A 13,370-nucleotide genomic window follows, 5' to 3' on the forward strand; every position below is an offset into this window, starting at 1 on the left:
GAACCGAAATTAAACGATGTTACCAAAAAAAAAAAAAAAATATTTTCCCAGTTGATGGAGAATTTAAAATGTTCAACATTGTCCACAGAAAATAATTAAAATAATTAATTTTAAACTGCGATGTCTCGAACTCTGAAATAAACGGCAAACTAAAAAATGTTGTACTTTATAAATATCTAAAAAAAAAACTTACTGCAGTTTTTCTAATTTATCCCATATAAGTTAAAAATGGTAAACATATTAGGAGGGAAAAAATTTCTGATTCTAAGATATCACTCCAACAACATCTATTTCAAAACAATTTGAAAATCACACCCGTTGCTAGTTAAATATCTTAGAATTATATCTGTCAAACCTGGCGACTAATCTACTGATTCTGGCGACTGAGAGAGGTGGCCACTTTAACAAGGAAGTAGCAAAATATATACTGTATTTAAATTTCAAATAATTAAAAAGCTTCTTTAACAAAATCTGTTTTTTTCCTTAACGGATTTAGAAAACATTAGTTCAATTAAGTTACCCATTAAAATATTTCAGTGAAATAATATAAGTTTATGGAAGACTTGTTGATATATTTTTTAGAATGTATTGAGCAGAATCTTATTGAAACAACGAAAGAAAATGTGTGATGTTGCTAATGTTGGGTAAATAAGAAGTTTCGTTCTTTGCATGAAATTAAATCATCTCAGAAGCATGAAATAGGGTATTACAATAATAGCAAAGATTCCTTCTTTAAATAGTACTTACTAAGTATGCTAATGAGCAAGATTTATTTCTAAAAACACATCATTTCAAGCATCTCAAAAATAAAAATCGTGAAAGGTGTCAAATCAAGCGTATAGCCTGATCGCTGTCCTTTGCATCAGAGATGGTGTATTAGAGATCACTGGGTCACTGAAAGAGATTGAAATCTCACTCAGTCATTGCTCAGTCAAATTAAGGCGATAAAAGTAATGTGACATGAGTCATTGCTGGTCATATGTTTTACAAGGCTTAAGGTCACTTGAAAAAAAGTATCGCGTCTCGTTCTCCCTCCGAGAATGGTACAAAAGTACAGTCTTTTAAGAGGATTATACAAAGACTTATCCTTCACTTAAAATTCTATTCATTAATCAAATATATAGAATCATACACATTTCCTATTCTGCCCAAATTTGTTCTTCATGTCTACTCTTCGTATACATAGAAGTTTATGCGATATGTACACATTAGATCCTTGATTTATATGATTTTTGAGTTATACGTTATTTCTCCCGCCTTCATGGTGGGGTGGTCTGCACGCTGGGCGCGTATTCCAAAGATCCGCGGTTCCATTTCCGGCGAAGGCGTTCCATATTTTTCATCTCTCTGGCTTTTCCAATTAACTTAATATCTCTACTAGGTAATGCAATAAAAATTGTATTTGTGCTTTAAAAGTCTTTACATAGCTGTATTATTTAACTGAGGCCAGTTCATGTCCACTACAAGGAAATTCATTTTGTACCTCTACTTTTCAGCTCCATAATTATGTAGACATTCTGCGATACATTCAAGCTCATGAAAGTTCAATAACATAAAACACATACATAAATACGCAGTATGATTTTAACATATTCATTTCTTATTTTAATTTCCCGGTACTTCTGCATGTATCCACTTAATACGGTTAAGTGAATTAATTACATTAAGACAGATTGCTTCTGAATGACTATATGTGTATTTTTCAAAATTCTAAGGAAGTTCGCAGTTTTATTCTCTTATCCGCAAATTGTTTCGTTATTGGAATATTTAAAAGGGCTTGTTCATAACTGGTAATTAATTATTAATTAAGGCTGAAATGTTTTAGCTAATTACGCAAAGCATCGCATGGATAACAAAGCATTAGATATATTTTCATGAGGAACATGAGTATTTCCCCTAATTTATTGTCTTTATGAATTATTTAGTTTCAGCAGCGAATGGAAATTCTTGATGAAACTTGAAAGGCTGTACTTGAACCAAATATGTATTGCGAGTTTATATACACAGCATTTCTCTGCATTAAATTTTAAAAAGCAGACTTAACTTTAAATTTAGCATTTATATAAAATCAATCTCTGTGCTTAAAGAAAATATTATTCTTCCATGTCCACTCTTTTCTTGGACTAAGAATTCGCGATATGCGTTATGATACTCAGCAAACTCTCATTACTAAAAAAACTTCCGTTTTTTACTTAAAGAGAAGTTTAAACTTATGCTCTAAACTATAATGGAACACGGGAGTAATGCATTGCGTTATAATGGCACTTAACCATGAATATTTAATGTTTGTACTGAATAAGTAATGGCTGAATCCATTAGTTTACCTTGATCTATCTTCTAAAAGATGCCACAGGGTGTTTTAACTACGCACTAGATACAGAATAGAAAATGATGAAGAAAAGTGAAATATCTGTAAAAACAAAAATTGGAAGATATTTATTTGCGTAGAAAATGTTACATAAGAAGAATATTTATGGCTGGAGGCCACCAGAATACTTATCGTTTTCAAAAAGAAAACATATGACTTATAAATTACTTTAAGGATGGAGTGTGATCTTTTCGTAGTATTTTTGGTAAAATTTTTACAATGGATCACAAAAATTGACAAAAGATATCGCTTTAAAGAACGTGAAATTTTAGACAGAATATATGCATTTCTTCAAGCTGATTATCTGTAAATGAAACGTAAGTAATCATTTTATATAGCGTGTGTAATTGTCATTTTGAAAGAAAAATGTGTAGCATGGATTAATTAGTGTTTTGATAGAAATCGATTCAAATTAAAATTTTTGTATCAAACATCATGTATGAGAATAATAAATGCATGAGGCACTTATGAATTAGGAGTGACTCTTATCGGAACATGGAAAATAGATTTATGGGATCCTGCGGTACCTTTAGATTGGAGAGATTGCTGAAACAAAACAAAAAAGCTTACGGCAGCCATCTTATAGCATAGGAAAGAATGCATAATAGCTTCAACACAGGTAGTCATTTTAATTTTGTCTTATTGCATTTCGCTTCTTAACGGCGAGCGTGCAAATGCCCGATTTGGTGCTTACCGACCATTTAGATATTTATAAACTGTTTCCTTGGACTTGGATATTTATAAACTGGTTCTTTGGAATAGAGATTCAGTTACTTAAATGGTTCATGCTCCATCAATGATGCATGAACAATATTTCTAGAAACTGAATTTCTGATGTTTAAACGATATTATGTAGCGATAAGGACCGGAAGTTTGTAATCATCTGTGCAGCAAAATAATGTATTTCGTACTTGATCGTGGAACTTACGCTGCTTTTGATCTATTCACTAAAATGCAATACCACGAATCAGAGTGTTCAAGGTTCGAACCTAGAATCGGGATAAAAGTCAGCTGAAACTACAGATGGAGTAAGCTGAATAAACAGTCTTCTGACGATGTCTAGAAGACATCAAAACCCAATAACGGTTGACTTTGCGCTTTCGCAACATTAGTCAAAACAATTTTTACGCCATCTGCATAGAGATTTTTTTAACATCATTGTTTCTGGGCAAGAAAAAATGTTACATTCACATTAAAAATTCTTTTTAAAATATTATCCTTCTGGCGTTATTTCTGAAAAGTTTTCTTTTAATTTTGAGTAAATTTTGAGTGACCTCCATGGCTGAAGAGGAAGTGATTCCATTTGATGAGGTGTTCAGTCTTTAACTTTTTACATCACTGTAAGTAGAAGTGTGTGCAGCTTTCAGGAAGATGACTGAATAAGACACCTTTATAAATTCATGTGGCCAAACTAAACTCGGACACCTCTTGTTCTGTAGACGTGCACAACTACTGAACAATGTTACTCGTTGTCTGGCTTTGATTTATTTTCGCTTCCAGGGCGATATATAGGTTATCATTCAACATTGTATACCTTTGCCGACTAACACCGAACTTTGTTACAGCTGTACTTGTCGTTTAAAAGGATTTTAAGCTTAGGAAACAACACTTTTATCAGTTCCACATTCTTGGAGGATAGATGTAAAACTATGCCCCTCCTCAAACTTGCCAGTCATTCTATGGCGTGCAAAGGCGTCCTGGCATTTTCTTGTAGCCATACTTGCAATTACAATCTCACATTTACATGCAAACAAATGCCTGGAAATGCGCATTCTTTTTTTTTTTTTTTTTTTAAGTGCACTGCGCTTGCTGATCTCTCATGCTTTACACGTCTGCTGTACCTGCATCACTTACTACTGAATTGGCTTTTTATTGTACTAATTTTAAAATTCCCTATTTATGGTTGCGTGTTGAAAAATATTTTTCTTAAATTTTATACACTAGGTAATGCTGCTCAAACTAGGATATTATTCCTATGATCATATTCACTAATCAGAGTTAGTATATGGATATTCCCAAGTTCGTGAATAATTCGCAGTTACCTTAATAGATCGATGAGCGTCCCCATTGTAACACAACTGTTTTCTAATATCAATATTTAAGTGTACCTGTATTTTGTTCGGGTTGAGTATCAGTAATTAAAATAAGTAATAAAGATTACCTAAAAAGGATCAAAAACGATATTTTAAGATTGAGAAAGAAATAAAGGTAACTCACAATGATTGCGAATGGTCAATAAAATCTCTCTAAAGGCAGCTTTTAGCTTAATGGTTTTAAGTCTAAAGCGACGGAAGAGTTTTTAAAGCTTTAAAACTTTAAAAGACATGACTTAACGATTTGTCTTTCAGTTTCTTTTTGAAACTTAGGGCTAAAAGCCGAATGAAAATTAAAAGAATATTTGCTACTTCCCTTTTATCTTTTTATCGCAAAATGAATATGTCTGTATCTCTCATCTTCAGACTACTTAGCCCAGAAGTATTAGCCTCGAAACGCAGTTTTGCGTTAATAACCTTAAATTTCTTTAAATACATTCGAGACAATTGCCCTTCGGCAAAATGAAAATTTTTATTATACAGATTTAATCTTCCTGTTTTTGATTACAAACCAAGCTAATTTTAAAAGGGGTTTCTTAAGACTATTATTTATTTGCTTCTGAATCTGATTGATTTAAATAAAAGTGCATTTAACTTATAAGGTATTTCTCTTGCATTCTTCGCATGCCTTCGTGACGTGGTGGTCTGCAGGCTGGGCGCGTATTTCAGAGGTCGCGGTTCGATTTCCGGCGAAGGCGTTTGTATATTTTTTATCTCTCTTGCTTCCAATTAACTCATGATATATCTAATTAAAAACAATAAATATTTTTACAAAATTGCGGTATAGATTTTTTTTCACTTTTATGTATATAAGACATGTTTATTTAATATAGACATAAATATCATGTTTATATGAGAAAATATACAACTTTACCATGTTAGTGTAAATGTATATTCGTATGGTATCCTATTAATATTTCGCTACTACCCTGGGCTACCTCTATTCATAATCTTTACTGATAAACTATATTTAACTTTTAAAGAGCTCTTCTTGACGACAGTCTCAAGGGGTCCAGGTTCGTGTCCCTGTGATGGTATGCCTCATTTTTCACGTCTCCTGCTTAAAGAAAAGCTAATATCCCTACAGTGGCGCCCGAACTAAAAAAGATGGTGGACAATAATTCGTCACCAACAGGATTTGGCGACTTGCTTCCTCAATCCCTGGAAGTCCGTCCTTTCAGCATACCTCCGTGGTGTAACGGTAGCACACAACGCGTGTTCGAGAGGTCTAGGTTCGAGTCTCGGCGAGGGCAATGCGTATTTTTCACGTGTCCTGATATATATATATATATATAAATGTCTCTACAGAGGTTAACTGTATGGATACATGTGTGTATATGTACTATACTTACATATATTATTATTCTGTTTCATATGTCCTCTTGACAGTGCCTTATAATGAAGTGAATATTACTGCAAAACACATTCACATGCACTAGTATGCACATTCATACAAAGCGTAAATCAAGTAATTTCAGCAGTTTTAAATTGCACTGACTGACAGTAAATTTTATACACGTTGCATTCTGTTGTAGGAATTCTGATTGTTACATACATAGAGTTTTCTAGTAAGATCTTTCTATCTTAATTTATTTTGAATTTACTTGTGACATATAGAATGCGCCAAACATCCGCGTAGATATGTCATTCAATAATCTCGAATTTTACCTTCTTAACTAAATATGTATATGCTAGAAAATGCCCAATAATTTACAAAACGCATCTAAAATAAATTCGTATTAGGGTAAGGAGACGAGTAAGGAATAAACCACAATAGGCATATAAGATGCAGTTCTCGATCTTTATGTAAATCTATATTGCTTATTTGGAAGACTTTTGTTTACATTAAAAAATAAGAATGTTCTAACACCAAGCAACTGGGTGAGTTAGACAATGATCCTGTAAACACGTTCAGCAAAGCGGAGAAAATTCATTATAAAGGTAGGAAGAGAACATAGTCAAAAGATGTTGCCCGTGGCTCCAACAGAACATTCATAATCGTCTTAAAAGCAGCCGTATATTTAGATGAAATGTTTCTTGAAAGTACAGTACGATAGAGAGAGTTTTGTGATCTGCTATTCAGAACCGTTTACTCGCGTCTTTTGGCTGAACACTGTCATGACCATTGATGAATCATGACCTTCGCTGGTTTCTGTTAACCAAAGGATTCGGACATGGAGGAAGCTTCGACAACACAGCTCAGCTTTCGTCATTGAAGTGCAGCACAGTCCATTATGCTTTACGTTTAGAGAGTTATATATATCTCGTGTCTATGATATTTTTAGTCATTCTTTGCTTTACTTTAACAGCCCAATAGCATATCGACGACATCTCGAGACCTGTTTTACTGCTAATGTTGTCGCGTATATCGCGGCAGTTAAAGAAAGAAATGCTTGCCATCTACACATGGAGAAGAATTCTGTCGAATGTCTGGGTAATATAACAATCCCTCCTTCTCCCTTCTGAATCGCGAGACCATTCCTTAACCAAACGCCAAGAACATATCTCGTATCAGGCAAAAACTGAATGAGCAGTTACAGAATGCTTGGCAGTAAATTCTTAAAGACAGCTTTTGATGTTTCTAGCAATCCATACCATAATGAAAATTTTTATCGTTTGCCACCAGAGGCGGTTATATATCATACTAATATATCATACTAATATGTAAGTTTCCCAATAAATGAACTGTTACGAAGTCGTTCTGGACATAGGTTTCTCATTACTGAAGCTTCACAAGAGATGTTAGGATGCACAGATTAAGAATACATTAAAATTTTTGCTATCTAATTTTGATCAGTTTATCTGCTTTGTCTTCTCGTTTTTCATGATCGATTTCCTCTTGATGACCAATTTTTCTAGGTACGTGGAACGACGGATAGGACGAATCGGCGTATATATAGATCAATATATCTAGCTTTATTTGGAAACTTTAACTTTATTTTAAACTAAGTATACGGTTGAATGTAATATATTTTTAGGAGGAGTTTTGTAATTTCTTTTATCATGAATACGTCTTTTAGTTTTGGGTAGCACATATTCTCGAAAGTTTAAATGTCACGAAATCAGATCCAATTCGTTTTGAGCGAGTATAGTTGATTGTGCGATGACGTGATCTTAAAACATGTCCAAAACTTAAGGGACTATGTTGAAAGTTCATAAATCCAAGTATAAAATACCAGGGACATTTGGGCATTAGAAACATGAAAATAACTCTTATGGCAATTTTGGTTTGGGTAATTTGGAGTTTCGTATCGAAATCTGGCCCGGGGTTTATAAATATCTTCAACTAGGTTCCAGATATCTTATCATCCCTGCTTAAATCAAATGTAGAATATTCAGATCAAAACTACAAGGGTAAAGATGTCCTCATGAAATACCGGTTTGAGTTTAGTTTACAAGTAGTGATTTTTATATGAAAACTGAGTTTCATATTTCCCTTTCTAAGATATAAGAGAATTCATATTTATGCACAAACAATGATTTGGATGAGAAGACACGGATACTTTCATTCATGGCCGATTTGGTATGATGATGATGGTGTATATATGCGTAAGTGCGTAATTGTAGTCAAATGCTGTCTTTGTGATGAACTAAAAGGTTTAATTTCTCGTCAAAATCTCAGATTTAATATAAATAATTTTTGAGAATCGCATTTTTATTATGAATTACACGTAACAATGTATTCAGTTTGTGCAGCCATTCATAGTTATAAGTTTCCTAGATTTTGCCGCAAATAAAATGGATGAAAGAGAGAGATAAGCATAGCCATCATAACAGTAATCAAAAGCAAGAATGTGTTGCATTTAAAAAGAAAGCCTGCGAGAGAAGTAAAAAACTTATAATTCCCAACATAAGTTTTACTTTCGATTTATCATGATTGGCTAAAGTGTTGGTAACTGCACATATCGGTAGAGTTATTTAAGATCATAAACATATGGATTCATTTAGAAATGGGGCAACTTAAGAGAGGTTCATCATAAGAAAAACTGAATTTGTTATGACAGGAAGCCAAACTGGAATGGATATTTAAGGAACTAAATTTAATCTAGAATTTTCCATTGTATGTATTTTTATGTTACATACATGTGTATGTGTTACATATTACTTTTATTCCCTTTCAGGTATTCCAGGATCTCCAGGACCTAAAGGACCTTCTGGGCCACCTGGTCCTCCTGGTTAGTAAAATTTGCTTAATTTGAGTAGTGATTTTTTTATATTTTTATGTTTTGGTGGAATATGAAAAGTAATGTTTTGAGAATTGTAATTAATTCTTACATGATGAATTTCCTTTAGTTGAGAAAGGCGAATAGTAGCAACATTCGTATGTATGGCATAATTTTAAAGACGTGCAGCGAAAATAATAAGGATCTGAAATTCTCTATTATTGCTTCACTTCTTTATATCAAATGAAGATGTTTTACACTAGAAATATGCTTTTAAAGTATCCCATTTATAATTATGTTCTGCAGCATTTTCTAGAATCAGATTTTTTTTTCACTATGAATTCAAAGTGGAATCTAATTGTTTAATTTCTGGACAGAAATAAATCGAATTGATGTATATAAATATGAACTAGACTAGAAAAATTCTGACAAATGAATAGGTGCATGCAAGCAGTAGCATTTTTCTTACCTGGATAAAAGATTTTGATATCCTATTTCTTAGTTAGATTGTGGGGAATCACAATTTTCTATAGTTTATATATATAGTACTTTACCGCAAGTGTTTCATTTCTTAAACTTTTAAATTATGAGGAATTTCCGATATCACAGCGGAAATCACAGCGGAACAGCACGTTGATCACAGCGGAACAGCACGTTGACTAGAAACTACAAGATATTGTATTCGAATATTTGTGACGGCGTAGTTAGTTTTTCACATCCGCTATTCCAAAAATTCTAAAACGCTCAAAAAGGCAACGACTAAAAAATGGTGAATGGTAATTCGTCCCCATTTGAATTTGGCTGACTGGATCTCGCTCCCTCGATCCTAATCACCATTTAAGTGGGAGAGAATATAAGCAATTTTTATCTTTGCTATTATGTGTCTCATGGGGTATGTAACCGGTAGAATTTCTATGTAGTTTGCGGAAGATTTTCGTTTCAAATCTCGGAAAAGTAATTCAGTCTCTGCAAAATAACGGTATAAAGTTAAAGCAGCACGTTGGCCAGATGCACTCTTGTCTTGAAATGTTCGAGATGCTTCAGTTTTACTGTATGCGACATGATGATCTAAAGTGAAAACTAATTATATCTACGATATTGTCATTGTGCACCTATCTATGCTTGCTAACCTCACAGAAGTTCTTGACCCATTTTCACGATATTTATCATTCATACTTTTACGACTTCAATGAAGTTCTTCAAAATATTTGTAAACGGGTGCTTTGGATGATGCGCCATTCCAAGAAACTGAATTCGTTCGATCAGCATATTCTTGCTGAGTTAAACAATGTAAAAAATAATAAGAAATAAGAAATCCTTAGGTTTAATCCCGTGTTTTGTTTTTATTTTATGAACTTCAAAATAGCGCCTTTATAATAAATTTATACAGTATTTCTTCTCGAAATCTGTATCGACAGCCAGTCGATACAAATACTCGCCCACGTAGCATTGCCACAAATCACATAAAATGACACAAAATTGTATAAATTGCAGTATAGTCATGTTTTGCAACATTTTTTGTCATCTTGAATTTAAATCTTAGCTGGCACAGGGGATATTTTTGACGCTTTCTAATTGTTTCGTATTGCTTTGTATTAAATTTCGTATTGTTTACTTTTTCATTAATTATCTGTTCTTTTCATTAAACGGAGAGAAAAGTTCGAGTTATGGGGCGTTAAAGCTGAGCCCTTTTTTTTCCTTGTCTGGTTTTCATAATCCTTTCCTTTTTCAAGTATCATTGTTTTTTTAATAAATTAAAAATATTTTTTTGCTTTTTATATTTCCTCATGTGAGTTTTCCAGATGTTGTCATTTGTCTTTTTTACATAGCTTGGCAACTTAACATTATGAACATAACGCATTTACAACAGCAAAAATATACAGTGTTACATAATCTACACAAATTTGCATATTATTATTAACACTTTGCCATATGGCATTCTCTGCTTCACTTATCGTACACTACGAATACATGTCAAATCATAAAGTACTGATTTTCAAACATTTCAAACCATACATTTCAAATCATAAAGTACAGTATTAACAGCCTTACATGGCTTACACAACATTGCATACAGAAACATGACTTTTTGTGAATTAGCACAAAACGACAAAAACAGGACGTCAAGCAGGAGATATGGAGCGTTACCAGGCGTATAAAAATATACTTACTAAGCGAATAATTAGCTGCACATAACTTAGCTCACTACTTGGAGCTTCTTAGACATTATTCTGCTTGACACAGCTCTTGTCCAAGTGCTTCGAGTTTATCCATCATACATTTGTTTTTCTTTGTAAATGCTGGTTGCTTTATTAGAAAGCGCTTGAATGGGACCTCAAAAGCACCGAAAGTAATGTGCCATTTCTGTGTTAAAGGGCATTCCACAAGATAATGATCAGGCGACCCAAATTAGCTGATGAACTATTTTATGTTATTTTACTATTATTATTCATCTGAAACTTTTGAACGCCTCCTTTTTTCTTTTCATGTTCAATAATACAAAAAATAGTAAAAAATAATAAAAATTCTACAAAAATACAAATTTATTAAATCAAATATATTCGTGTTTCCAGTGAAAAGCTACAGTGCTAAAATGTTCAATTCATTAATACAAAGGTTTAAATTTAAACAAAAACATTTACGAATTCTCAGGATTTTAATGAAAAAAATTCAAAATAGAACTAATTTTAAATTCAGTGGGTTGGTTTAGAAATTATTTGTTTTTTTAGTCTTTAATTAATTTTTCACCTTTGTTTTGCGCATAAATAATTGTACGATCTTAAGATATTTTTGTTTTAAAATGATTCTATAATATTATTCACTATATATATATATATACAGGTTTTAATAAATTCCAAATATTTATATTTTCTGTTAACGGTCTTAACTATACATATTATTTCTCAAACGTCAATATGATGTATTTGCAATGATGGTTAACATTTTACTAAAAGGATAACAAATTTCTCACCTAAGCTAATTTTAGTCAGCTATTCGTCGAATCATTTAGCTTCAATCATGCAAAATTGTCTTTTCCACAATTTTTCTTTCTGATATGCATTAGTATTACCACTTGATTCAAATTTGAAATGTATACTTTCTTCCTTTGTTTATCTGATGAGAAACTTGATGCAAGGCTAAATTTTTTCTAGCGCATTATATTGAAAAAATAAAAATATATGAAATTATTTTCTGCGACGACTTAAAATGATTTTCGTACGTTAACCTGTGTACATAGCTATGGGCATTGTGAAATGTAAGATTAATTGTAGCATTGTGTTAGCTTTCTGATCATTATTATAAATATTTGCTTTTCCAAGAAATTTATTTATGAGCATTAAATTCATCCCTAAATTTGTATTCTTATGAGTTTATCTTGTAAACGATAATCTCATTAACTGCATGCGTGGGTTTTGAACTTAAACCTAAGTGCATTAGACAGCAATATAATACATATCTTTGAATGAATCATAAGTGTATTTTATATAGCGTTTAATATATGTCATTCTGTATGAATGTCCATATTTCATCTCAAAATTCAAAATTGAAACTTAATAAACTTCTAAAAGGCATCAACTGAGAAGATTAGCTTATTTTTTAAAGACAAGAAAGAAAACCGTAAGTCTGCAGATTAAATATTAAACGGATGAAGAATTAATTATTAGGCTAAATGCATTATAAATATATAATGCAATCAGTTTAAACTATTTCTAACACATAGTGAATGGAACAGGAAATCATACATCATTTACTTTGAAAATTCAGAAAAATCTTAATAATTTTTTTTAAATATTTGAATAAATTATGAGTTCTTCCCTGGTGTTTTATTACGTACATATGCAAAATAGGAAACAGTTTTTTATATTCTGTCTGTTTTGATATTCTGTCTGTATCGATTAGAACTCTTTTCATAAAGGTTGAAATGAAATATATAATCAAATGAAATCAAGCATTTGATACATGGAAATATAAGAGAAAAGAATGATCAAAAGTGTTAAACCTAATCTCAAGTGTCATATATCTCTTAGTATGTTCTCAAGGGCTTTAATCTATGAGATAATGTAACAGGACAATCATATTTCTAATTCCCAAAGAAAAATATGTTAGTGGTAAAATTAAGTTAAATCCAACAAATTAATATAATATGACATGTAAATTAGTTAATTGTTTATTAATTATTTTAAATCGTTTTACTTTATTATGTGAGTATGTGAAGGAGGAGAATAGTACAGCATGATATTATATGCTACTTTATTTTCTACCTAAAACTTTCTTTATATCGAATATATTTCAAGTGGAGATAAGGTATATTTATCAGACATATGTTAAAGTGATGCCTGACATTAATTATTATAGTTGAGGTCTTAACTAACATCCTCAGCTTCCTTTCCAGAACACGACTTGCCCTTAGGAATAGATGCAAAATAATAAAAAGGAGAAAAGTAATAATGCCCTTTCTAATTTTCAAGTATATTAAATATGGAAATAACTACGGAAACAACTATGGGAAAGTTCATAAAGATATATTCTAGCTGTATTAAGCTTTATCTATGACATATTCTTCATATTACATCCTAAAAGATGAGACATAACAATGACCGATTTATTTTTGAGTGATATCTTTCGGGGCTCCTTGTCAAAGGATATTGCACTTTTGACGCACAGAAAGATGATAAATGAAGATCAATCGACAGAAGGTTAGGTGTCAGTAGACACTTAAAGGCCTCGCTGGGTACTATACTATCC

The 13,370-nt window shown here is 32.0% G+C and overlaps 1 protein-coding gene across 2 annotated transcripts in view; it reads left to right on the top strand.

Annotated features, from left to right (window-relative positions):
* LOC118188864 (uncharacterized) overlaps positions 1-13,370 on the top strand; it is a 695,340-nt gene that overhangs the window by 424,553 nt on the left and 257,417 nt on the right. For both annotated transcript variants that reach the window (XM_085810627.1, XM_085810628.1), the window contains one exon: positions 8,583-8,636. In XM_085810627.1, coding sequence (XP_085666753.1) covers positions 8,583-8,636 — 54 coding nt within the window. The remainder of the gene's footprint in view (positions 1-8,582; positions 8,637-13,370) is intronic.

This window comes from Stegodyphus dumicola, chromosome 2, assembly GCF_044657685.1.
Source record: "Stegodyphus dumicola isolate Sdum_Otavi_A_Nest chromosome 2, ASM4465768v1".
Classification (NCBI taxonomy): Eukaryota; Metazoa; Arthropoda; class Arachnida; order Araneae; family Eresidae; genus Stegodyphus; species Stegodyphus dumicola.